At 34.6% G+C, this 11799-nt stretch overlaps 1 protein-coding gene across 1 annotated transcript; it reads right to left on the reverse strand.

The window, feature by feature from the left end:
- Window positions 1–4526: 4526 nt before the first annotated feature.
- Window positions 4527–8952, reverse strand: LOC113236241 (asparagine synthetase domain-containing protein CG17486). The gene is made up of 7 exons (XM_026472251.1): window positions 8887–8952; window positions 8522–8773; window positions 6514–6685; window positions 5843–6054; window positions 5363–5766; window positions 5069–5240; window positions 4527–4961 (listed from the first exon to the last, which is right to left on the reverse strand). The coding sequence occupies exons 1-7, from the start codon at window positions 8935–8937 to the stop codon at window positions 4683–4685; spliced, it is 1542 nt and encodes a 513-aa protein (XP_026328036.1). The 5' UTR covers window positions 8938–8952; the 3' UTR covers window positions 4527–4682.
- Between the last annotated feature and the right edge of the window lie 2847 nt (window positions 8953–11799).

An 11799-nucleotide genomic window follows, 5' to 3' on the forward strand; every position in this document is an offset into this window, starting at 1 on the left:
TTTTGTAATGTTTGTCACTTCACTTCACTTTTTATTTTTATGGCTCCATCAATATTGGAACTGATGATTTTGCCAATGTCACAGTTGAAAGAAAAAAAACGAAACAAAAAAAAAAAAAAATTTTCGCTAAGCTCTAATAGGACATTAACCGGTGTTGGTAAGTTGGACTACGGGAGTACTCAATTGAGAATGTAAAACAAAACAGCAAAACAATATTTATAAATATATGTTATTTAAGTGGATAAATTTACATAGAGTAACAATATGGGGGGAGAACACTAAAGTTAAGAGGTTGTTTATGTTAATGGGGCGGGGGAATTTTGGAGAAAGTAAGTTATAAAGTGGAACAGCAATATTAGGACAATTGAAAAAAATGTGTTCCAAGGTACCGTCTTCTAGGCCGCACTCGCACAGAGAGTGATCGCGAACTCTGATTTTACGCAAAAATACAGGTGTGCAAACATGGCCTAAGCGCAAACGAATAATAGTGGAAGTGATGTTTTTAGGCAAATCGCGACGTTTAAAAAACCAGGGTTTAGTGGGTAGATTTGGTTGGAGATTACCATAGTGTCTACCAACAGTTTGTCGTGATTCCTGCCAAAGGACCGACCAGGAGGCTAGCATTTGGGGTTTGGTCATGGCGAGCAGATCTCTGGGAAAGCACTTACAGTATTTGCATACGCCAATTCTTGTCGCATCCTTTGCAAAGGCGTCTACTGCTTCGTTGCCACTAATCCCACTGTGACCGGGAATCCAGGCCAGAGTTACCTCAATTCCCGCACAATGACATCGGTACAGAGCTTCCTTAATTTGGAGGGTGATGGAGAAATTGTCTTTGGAATGAAACGGTAGCTTAATAATGTCTTGGAGGCAACTTAGTGAGTCTGAGAAAACCAAACATTTATTAATTTTATGGGACTCAATATATAAAATGGCTTCGAGTATTGCAATTGCCTCACCCGAAAAGACCGAATTCAGATAGGGGGATTTAAAACTGAGTACGACATTGAACTTGGGGAACCAAACCGCGGCTCCCAAGTCGCCATGTTCGTGTAATTTTGAAGCGTCGGTAAAAACAGTAGTCCAGTCATGCCATTCTCTCTCAACTATATCGTTGAAGACTTGGTTTGCTCCAGGGGTATCTTTCATGATGCCAAAACTAAGATAGACTGTTGGGCGAAACGTTAAACATTTAAAATCAGTTTCAAACAACGGGTTCATATAATTTTGGTAAATAGGGAATGGGAGATTGGAAATTTTGTTAAAACTGTTGATAAGAAGGGGGGGTTTCTTGTGTGACCAATAATTGGAGGAAGGGATAATCTCCGACAAGGATTGCAATACGGGAAGCAAAGGGTGAGAAGAATATTGAAAGATCTTGAAGAGGAATCTATTAGCAAGGAATTGTCTACGTAGATGTAGAGGGGGCTCCAGACAAATGACAATGTTTGTCAGTTTGCCCGTTTTCGATGGTTGGTTGAATTAAAACAATACCCGTTCAAATTAAATGTTTATTAAAGTAGTGATAGTTAAATACAATTTATGCGTGTAAACTGAGACAAAAGAAAACAATTCCATGGGATGAGTTTTGGCAAATGGCAGCTGTCAGTTACTCTACCAGCCTTTCAATGAAAGATAAAATTTTTATGAAGAGGCTGTATGGTAAAACCTTTGCCTACCCAAATGGGTAAATTAAAAAAAGAAAACCTAACCAGCCTTCTTTTTTAATTAATGAGCTTTAGCTACGAGGCAATATTACTTGTCATGAAAGCAGCTTAGTTCGTTAATAACAACGACGAAATATTTGCTGATACTAGTGCGAACATTGTTTTATAATATAAAATCATTGCATGATTTATCGTCGCCAATTGATAATCTCATCTTGTGAGCGCATTCAGTAGGGTATATAATGTCTGAGATGACCATGGCGTCAAACACGTAAATACCGTCTAAGAGTCGTATTCCAGAACTCTACTCAATGCTCAAGTCAGGATCTGAGTATGATTTCAAGCACTGGAAATACGATCCTAATGGCAGGGACTTGAGCATGACTTCGAGTGCCTTAAACCATACTCAAATCGTACGTACAATCGTACAAGGTCGTATTCCAAAACTCTACTCCATGCTCAAGTCAGGACTTGAGCATACTTGAGTCTGATTTCAAGCACTGGAATACACTAGTCCTTGCCATTAGGGTAGTATTTCCAGTGCTTGAAATCATACTCAACTCCTGACTTGAACATTGAGTAGAGTTTTAAAAAACGATCCTTAGAATAGTTTCATTCTTACAATTTTTTGTATTTTCATAGCTTTCCACAGTACTACTAAAGTAGTGAGAATTGTTCTGTGGTGCAATTATTACTTTAATCATGAGCTGTTAATCCGTGTAGACATTTAAGTGAAAACGCGTTTAAAAAAGCACGATATTTTTTAAAAAGCATAACGTTTAAACGTTTTAAAAAGGCAGTTTTTCCCATCTCTAGTAACCTAACGAACGAACGTGCGCGTCGTACTTGTCTAGCCCTGTTGACAGAGTACACGATTTTTCGCCATTTAGCACAAACTAATATTAGGCTATTTGTACTTGGAGGGGTCTTGGCGATACTTAGGCTATGTTTGAAATAGGAAAAGGCGATTTTATGCTACTTAATAAAATGTTTGGGCAATTACATTATAAATTTTATTGGGAATTTTGTGGGGAATGGAGTTGTAAACTAACTCATTTGGGGGTTTGAGTATTTCTACGTGTGGGTAATTGGGGAAATAAGAAGGTTCATATTCCATATCGGCTACTTAACACACATAAATTGGCGAATTAACTTCGCAAAAGTCTGGCAACACTGTTGTCTATACAGTAATTTGTGGTGCTTGTAAGCATTGTAAGCAGTGGTATTGTGATGAATTTGTATTTTGAATTAAAACCAAATTAATAACAAATCAGAATTCATTACGGTTTTGATCAGTTTACCCATGTCTTATCCAGAACAAATATGTAGACTTTGCAAAGCTACTAATTTCCTTCAAGATTTATTCAGCATGCATGAGAATTTACATTTACAAGTAAATATTTGCACTGGTATAGAGGTAAGACTTCAATGTAATGTAACATAGTATTATGTTCGTTTCAGCTTAGGGCACGTTCAAATTAGCCGCGCGATTTCACTTTTCATACAATTTCTAGTAGCGCTGCAACCGCGCTGCTGCAGCGCGTCTAGAATTGTATGAAAAGTGACAGTCGCGCAGCCACCACGCGGCTGCAGCGGCTAATTTGAACGCATAAATGGTTACCATTGATAATAATATATCGAACATTCATAATATAGCGAAATAATGAGGATATTTACACAATATTCAAGATTACCAAACCTACTGGATTAATTGGACGTATTTATTTTATTACCTAACATAGGGTCTCTTTTTCAGATGCATCCTGAAGATGGTCTGCCAAAAATGATTTGCAAACAATGTGTGAGGATGATCAAAAAGTTTTACACATTTAAACAAACTTGTTTAAAAGTAAATGAAGAATTAAAGTTGAAATTAATAAACAACTATAATAACCTAGATGATCTGTGTGACTTGAATTTTGATCCTTTAGACACCAATAAGGATCAAAATAAGATAATAATTAACAACAGTATTATAAATACTCAAACTGTTAAAGAATTAAAAAATGAAATGATATTAGTTACGGATGAAAGCACACTATGTAAAACTGTACAAAATAATAGTTTGAGTAAAAAGGATTGTTTACTTAATATCACATTAGATGCTAAAGACATTATTGAGGATCCTGATACTATACAATGTGAACAATGTGGCTCCTTATTCCAAACAAAACAAGAATTCAAATGTCATCTAACCACACATAATAATACAAAACTTTTTCAATGCATGTATTGTCCCAAACAGTTTACAAGGGCTGAAACACAAAGAATACACATAAGATCACATCTAGGGATAAAACCATACATGTGTGAAATCTGTGGACGACCTTCAACCAAACGGCAGGACTTAATAAGGCATATGAAAATACATAGTGATGATAGAAATTATAAATGTGATACATGCGGGCGTTCTTTCAAAAGATCTGCAGATCTTATTACCCATATGCGAACTCATACAGGTGCGAGGCCTTATAAATGTTATTTATGTGAAAAAGACTACACTTCACATAGCGGATTGAAGAAACATTACAAAATGCATTTTAAGAAGGAACTAGATTTATGAAATTTTATTTTAGAGTTTAAATAGATGAAGAAAAAGTGTTATGTTGTGGATGTCAAACTCTCAAAGAATAAAACAAATATTTATTTTACTAATCATTTATTGCAATATAAACCTGCTTGAAATGCTACTGCCTTTTTCTTTCTTATTTGCAATTCTTGTACCAAACTGGAGTGCCCTTTTTGGGAATGTTACAACTTCCCTTAAGCCTAATTTAAAGGCAACTAGTCTGAGAATCAATTTGTCACCTACTCCTTGTCCTAAGATTTCACTGGGGAAGCATCTGAAAAAAAAAAAACCTTAATTTACATGAAGTATTCGATAGCAGTAGCAGAATGTTACTAAATTTGGTGAAATCTGCCATAAGATGAGGCAGATCTTGTAGTGGCATTAGTATTCCCTAGTGGGTAAACAATGAGTAATGTACAAATCTGTAAACCTAGAATTAGTGAAGTTTAAATAATATCTAAATAAAAAGTATTATTTACTAACTTTAACCATGGTTTTAAATTTAATACATAATCAACAACATTTTCCTCCAAATACGGCGCTCTAGGGTATCTTCCATGATCACTTATCACCCTGTCATCTCTGGCAAGATTTCTAAATGATATTCTCTTCCAGTCTAAATACAACTCCTTTTGTAAACCAGTCCAATTTTGGCGCTTATATGCATTTCTGTGTCGAGTGTAGCCCCCAAAAAGCTCATCAGCTCCTGAGCCTATTAATAGCACCTGTAAAGACAATATTGAATTCTGAAGTTGCTTATGGTGTAAGCTCAGATTAAAAAATTAACGTCTACTACTCATAGACCAATTTTTATTATACAACCAAGTCTTACCCTTGAAGAAGATACAGAATGTTCATCATGACCCCGGGCCGCAAACCAAAGAGCAGATCCCAGACTCTCATCCAAAATTGTTTGTCTAGGATGTACAAGATCTGCTATACTTGTTCTTTGACATTCTTCTAGCTCTTCTTTTGATACATTGATTTCTCTAAATACCCATTTTCTGAGGAAATCAATATAAACTGAATTTGAATAATGTGCAATTTAATTTAGAAACTGATAAAAAACTCTGTTATGTACAGATTGTTTCAGTTTTGCTGCTGAATAGTCATAACACCTACTTACCTTGAAGGAAATAATGCCTTTAATTCCTTAAAAGATTGCCTTCCTGTTAACCTGTCTGGTACTTCATAAGATGAGTTATCATCTTTTTTGAATGCTACATTCATCAGCTCTATACTTTGATCTTTTGGCACATATTTGTGTGATAGAAATGCTAAAATTGTACAATCTAGTCCTCCAGAGAATAGTATGCCCACAGTACAATGAATACAGGGATCAGATTTCATTAAACACTCTTTGCATTTAAAAGGCTGTGTTCTCAACCTCATCTTGATACTGTTTTCTAACAATTCCATTATTTTTGTAACTGTTTCTGCTATGATTGGGTGTTCTAGAAGTTTTTCCATTAATTTCAGTTTGCATTTTGTTTCTTTTGCTGTGCTTTCAATGTACCCTACTATGTCTTCCTGAAACATATTTTAAACCTGAAATGTAAGAATATTTTGAAATTTTCCTGAATTAAATGTCTTAAATATAGCTTACCCCCTCATTCAAGTCATCCAAATGGTCAAATTCGAATGTGAATTCTTCATCAGGTAAACTTTGCAATGTTTGTATCTTATCATACCAATGCTGTAGAACATGCTCTTCTACTGAATATCCATTGTCCCAAGGATGTGATCTAATTGTGTTAGTTAGTACATTTAGTACGTAAATGTGAGTTGCTGGTATTTCTATGCATTTGTACTTTCTACCTAAAACAAGGGAACAGTGATTACTAATAATAAAAAGGGAGTCTTTGCCTTTATTTATCTTTTAGTCAAAGAATTGGTGTGCTTAAAACTGGAATGTGATCACTATGTGGCTATAAGAAGGCAATTTCAGTTAGCGGATATATTGCAGGTTGGGGTGATTAAATGTTGTACTGTATAAGTAACCTGTTGACAAAGAGGGTTAAAACTCTTGTACTCATATAATGAGATTTCAATACTACTACATCTACCATGGCTAAACCAAATTTCAAATATTTCATTATGGTGACATTAAAATAAGGCACACAAAGAATTATGAGAAGAGGATGAGAGAAATCTTTACTGGTCATTACAGTAACTTAATCATTTGCTTTTAATAAGCTGCTTTAAAAAAGGCCAGACACATTTTATAATAAAATTGAAACATTTACAGAATATAGACTTTATTAACATTCTTCTTACCTAAAACACTGCTAATTACTATGGATTGGTCACTCTTATGAAATAGTAAGGTGTTTCTGCCAATTCTATCCCTCATAAAATAGAGATTGTGTGTATGCTTGTCATAATAAATCATGCTGAAAGGTCCCCGTAGTTGTTTCAATTCATTGATTATGTGGATATCTGCAAAATTCTTAGAAAATACATTATATTTTATAAATAATTTATCTGCTTTTCCATATATCTGTTATAATTTGGGATTACATGTAATAATTACTGATTAAGATTTATATGAGAATATGAATTGATACTTAAATTGTGTCTGTCAAGATGGCTTTACCAAACAAAATCTCTTTTTGTTTGTATATCTACAGATCAAACTGTGCTCATTATTTACTACCTAAATTCTACTATTTACTCCCTTATTGCCATATTTTCTACCTTTGCGCTAACGGAAATATTACAGAAATATAGTGGCCATTCGTTCTGATGCCAGGTAGGTTGAACCACTTTACGGTTTTCATGGTTCTAGCGGTTATATAATTTACTTTTTTTATATAACTATTTACTACCTAATTTCTACTGAAACATACTCTTTTTTCACTATTTTAGGAAGCTTCTATAAAAGTTGCTAAAAAAATAATAAAACGCCTTCATCTTCTAAAAAAGACAGTTTATCTTCTCCGTATAATTGCTAACAACATTTTTACAGGCGCTTAGAATATGCCAATAATGATTTCTGGATTATCCATACTTTATAACAATTGCTATATGTTGTAACAATGATATTATTATGCTCACTGTGTTGTAATGTAATGTAAATTCCGTGTGTGTGTGTGTGTGTGTGTGTGTGTGTGTGTGCGCGTGTGTGTGTGTCGTGTGTGTGTGTGTGTGTGTGTGTGTGTGTGTGTGTGTCATCATCATCAATTTTTCAAGAAATACTTAAGAATAAAAGATGCTTAGAATTTCATTGTCTATCATATAAAAAAAATCAGCTCAATATTCCACAAAATGTTCCTAAGTCAACATATATTATCAATTTGGGCTCACTGTGTACCCTTTTGGTTATGAGACATGTTATACTCATTCAACTGCTAATGATGTTAGATAAGCGAACTTTGCATACACACATACAATTATTTTCACCATTGTGAATATTGTGGGTAGTTTCGAATATTTATGATCACATGACAACTAAACAATTATTACATACTTAAGTAATTATAATTCGTTCATATTCCTTAGACATGCAAATGGAATTTACATTCGTAATAATGAATTCAACTAGTAATTAATATAATCATTGTTATAAGATATTGCTTGCAAAAACAATCCAAAAACCATTGTTGGCATATTCTAAGTGCCTGTAAAAATGTTGTTACCTATTACACAGAGAAGATAAACTGTCTTTTTATAAGATAAAGGCATTTTATTATTTTTGTGAAATAACTTTTTACAGAAGCTTCCTAAAGTAGTGAAAAAAAAGTATGTTTATAACATATAGGTAGTAAACAGTTATATAAAAAAAGTAAATTATATACTGCTAGAATCATGAAAACCGTAAAGTGGTCCAGCCAACCTGACGTCAGAATGGCTGGCCACTTTATTTCTTTAATATTTCTGTTAGCGCAAAGGTAGACAATATGGCAATAACGGTACTAAATAGTAGAAATTAGGTAGTAAATAATGAGCACAGTTTATTTGTATATTTCATTTGATCCAGCTATCCTGGATCACCTTAAAATTACATAGATTTGCTGATAAAACAGGTCCTCATTAAAATTCATAAAGTTGCTGAATCATCATTTAGTGTTTTGCATTCATCTGGTGATTCTTTTATCTATTGACTAGTATAGCAATTATGAAACTTATTTTTAAAAAGATTATGCAACCTGAGTAATAGTATTATAGATTATAGTGGCACCAACACCATGAAAAATGGTGAACGCTATAATGATTTTTCCATCATGAGATGGAGGTCAATAGCGCATTTATATTTTATAAAAAAGAAACTTCAAAATACCCTTACCTCAACCTGGCCGAGTTTCTCTAAAATAACCAAAGTGTCATTAGCGTTTATATCCCAAGTCTCGTTGAATATATCACCGTTGTATAGAAGCAATCCATGGTCGCTTTCAACTGGTTGTGGAATGATAGTGGGTCCTCGCATCCACAGCACCGCACCGCAAAAATTTACTTTAATTCCATTACCCATGTCAATTTCGACAGCACGGCAGCAGTTAGGACCTCTATTTTTTATTCTTTGCAGTAATTTTTTGTCCTGAAATGAAACTTGTTTAGTTTTATATATTTGCAAGTGATCAACTTCGTAATGAATTATATCTCGTATTTAGTAAGCAGGTATTAATGTGATTATGACCTATATATAGTTACCTTGAATAAACTATTCTCAGAGAATACTATTTCGCAGATAATTCCACACATTTTTGTCAATAAAACTGATGCAAAATTACAAATACTTATGTACAGCGCAATTAGTAGCAATTAGAAAAATGATTTGACAAATGACAACTGACATTGACATTTTGTTTCTAAATTTTTTTTTTAATTAATTTATTGCTGGCCATGGAAACAAAGTCCTTCAGCCGAAAACATAAAAATAATTATCAATTTCTGTAAGTATGGCCGGCACAAAGAGGATAGGCAATTTGAGACGGGGCGTGCTTGGATTGACTCAGGATTCCTTAAAACAGGCCGATACGGGTATTTTAGTTCGAGATTCGTATAATTTCGCGTTTTAATCTTCGATTAAGGCACAATAGCACTATCCTATTCCATTTTAAACTAGAATTCACAAAATAATTGAAAGTCAAAATAAAAACGCCGCTTTTCCCTCTAAAAGGTCCAGAGCGAATGGCTTCCAGCGTTGCAAACCCTAATTGTTAAAAATCCCCAAAAATCAAGCTTAAATTCTAACTAATTCGGGGAGAGCAATGTTTAAATTCCCCACATCCAATAATATTAATTTATTCATTCTCAGTATTAATAATTATATATTATTGTAGCTATGAATACATTGCTTAAAAATATGTCATAGAATTAAGAAACTCAAAATGTAACCAATCCACGAGTTAAAGTAGCAAGTTGTGGTATGAAAGCATCAACTGCTAGGCTTTATTTGGCAATAGCTGATTTCATATTTCATCATACCGGCGCGTGGCGACCGGCCTAAACGGGAGGATGGGGGCGGGCTCAATACGCACCGACTGGTAAAAGTATACACCACCACACATACACATTGTTCGGCAGATTATACAGAAGTCCAAAGAGTATAATCAGCGACTGTGTCTAGCATTTGTGGACTACGAGAAAGCCTTCGACTCCGTTGAAACCTGGGCTGTTCTGGAATCCTTGCAGCGATGCCAAGTCGACTGGAGATACGTAGAGGCCACGATGTACGTCCAAGTACAAAGCAACAAGACAAGACCCATCCAGTTGCACGAGACAGGGAGACGTTATATCTCCGAAACTGTTCTCAAACGCTTTGGAGGACGTCTTAAGACACTTGATTTGGACCGGATTGGGCATCAATGTCAATGGCGAAAATCTCAGACACCTTCGCTTTGCCGACGACGTCGTTATAATGGCAGAATCGCTGGAGGATCTGCAGAAAATGTTGAACAGCCTTAATGCTGCCTCCTTATCTGTCGATCTTCGGATAACTTTTAGTTAGTAGTTGTACTCATTGAACAAGACTAAGGTCTTGTTCAATGAGCTCGTCATCCCGGAGCCGATCTCGATTAATGGCGAAACGCTCGAAGTCGTCCGAGAATATGTCTACCTCGGGCAAACCCTGTAATTAGGCAGAAACAACTTCGAGCGTCAAATAGCTAGGAGAGTTCAGTTGGGCAGCATTTGGGAAACTGCGTCATATCTTCTCGTCACCACTCCCGCAGTGCCTGAAGACCAGTGTTGCCAAAACCAATGCGTCCCGGTAGGAAGATGACTTACGGAGCCGAGACGTGGAATATGACGGTCAAACTGGGTCACAGACTACACGTCTTATATCTCGTTAAGGGACAAAGTCCGGAACGAAGTTATCTGGCATAAAACTAAAGTTGTGGACATCGTCCAGAAATGTAGCGGCTGCCGCGTGTCGGCCGCGCGTTTCAGCGTGGAAGTACATTACAAAAATTTCCGTGCCCGGAACGCTTCCGCGGCCGTGTCTGTGTGGCTAGATCATTATAGTGACCTAACTCATAAAAACTAATTTTTGGAAAACGTTGATTAAAAACTGACAATATGCCTAACAATTTTGTAAAAAAGGGAGAATATTGAGCTGTAATTAAAAATAATTAAATATTTGATGTAGTACTTGACTTACTTATCTACACTGCCCTAAATATAGAAAATTTAAAAAGTGGTAATTACTATTTCATTTTTTTTAATAGTGCAAATTTGGATTTATGTTCATCTGAAACCATGTTTTTTTAAAAGACTTGTTAAAACTTATGTCACTACTTATTAATAATAAACTATTTATTTCTAAATAGGTCACCATATTACTAAATATGAGATCGTTTCAAGTTACACTTTTATATTTTAGGACATAAAGAAAACATCGTAACACCATGAAAAACTTTTATTAAGGCCATTAATAACTCCACATATAACACAGATGTCCAAAAAATAAGCTAATAACCTAGAAAATTAAATAAAAGTATAATACGTTCCCAATGCTCCTCAGTCTTTTCTGACAGTCTTTTCTGATTGCTTATTAAAAATTACATCGATTATGTACTCTACTTTCTTGGTAAAATTAAAATTATTAAAACATTACAGTATCTAGGACAATCGTACACTTTGAAAAAGGTGGTACTTATTGAAGTATTTAAATTTATTGTAATTTTATAAGGATTGAATTACAAAAATCTACCTACATAATAACTAGGAATTACATTTCTATTAGAAAGTGAGTATAAGTATGAGTTAGTAGTATTAGTTCTTTATGTTCATCTGCGTTGAGCATTTTCTTATGTTGGTTTCTTATAAGTACTAAAATAATCATAAGCTTTGAATAACATAATAACTAAAGTGTAGAATTGTAAAAATCTGCCCATTCAGTCATTGCCTAATGCACGATGTGCATTGTATAGAATAGTTAGTCCAAGCGTAAATAGTGTTTATTTTATTATTTTTATTTTATTTTATTTACACATGGCCTGACTGTTTTAGGCTTTGTGTAGAATACCGAATGGCATACATTACCGTTAACTTTTTTTAAATTTATTGCTGGCCATGGAAACAAAGTCCTTCAGCCGAAAACGTAAAAATTAGTTTTTCTGT

Source organism: Hyposmocoma kahamanoa, unplaced genomic scaffold (assembly GCF_003589595.1).
Source record: "Hyposmocoma kahamanoa isolate Upper Pololo Valley unplaced genomic scaffold, ASM358959v1 102, whole genome shotgun sequence".
In the NCBI taxonomy this organism is placed as follows: Eukaryota; Metazoa; Arthropoda; class Insecta; order Lepidoptera; family Cosmopterigidae; genus Hyposmocoma; species Hyposmocoma kahamanoa.

Bases quoted from the DNA above. Each gene is read 5' to 3' on its own strand.
- LOC113236241 (XM_026472251.1), bottom strand. From the start codon at position 8,937: ATGTGTGGAATTATCTGCGAAATAGTATTCTCTGAGAATAGTTTATTC. The intron at 6,686-8,521 runs GTAAGGGTATTT...GTATTTTCTAAG, and splicing joins AGAAACTCGGCCAGGTTGAG to AATTTTGCAGATATCCACAT. The intron at 6,055-6,513 runs GTAAGAAGAATG...CCCTTGTTTTAG, and splicing joins AGTAATTAGCAGTGTTTTAG to GTAGAAAGTACAAATGCATA.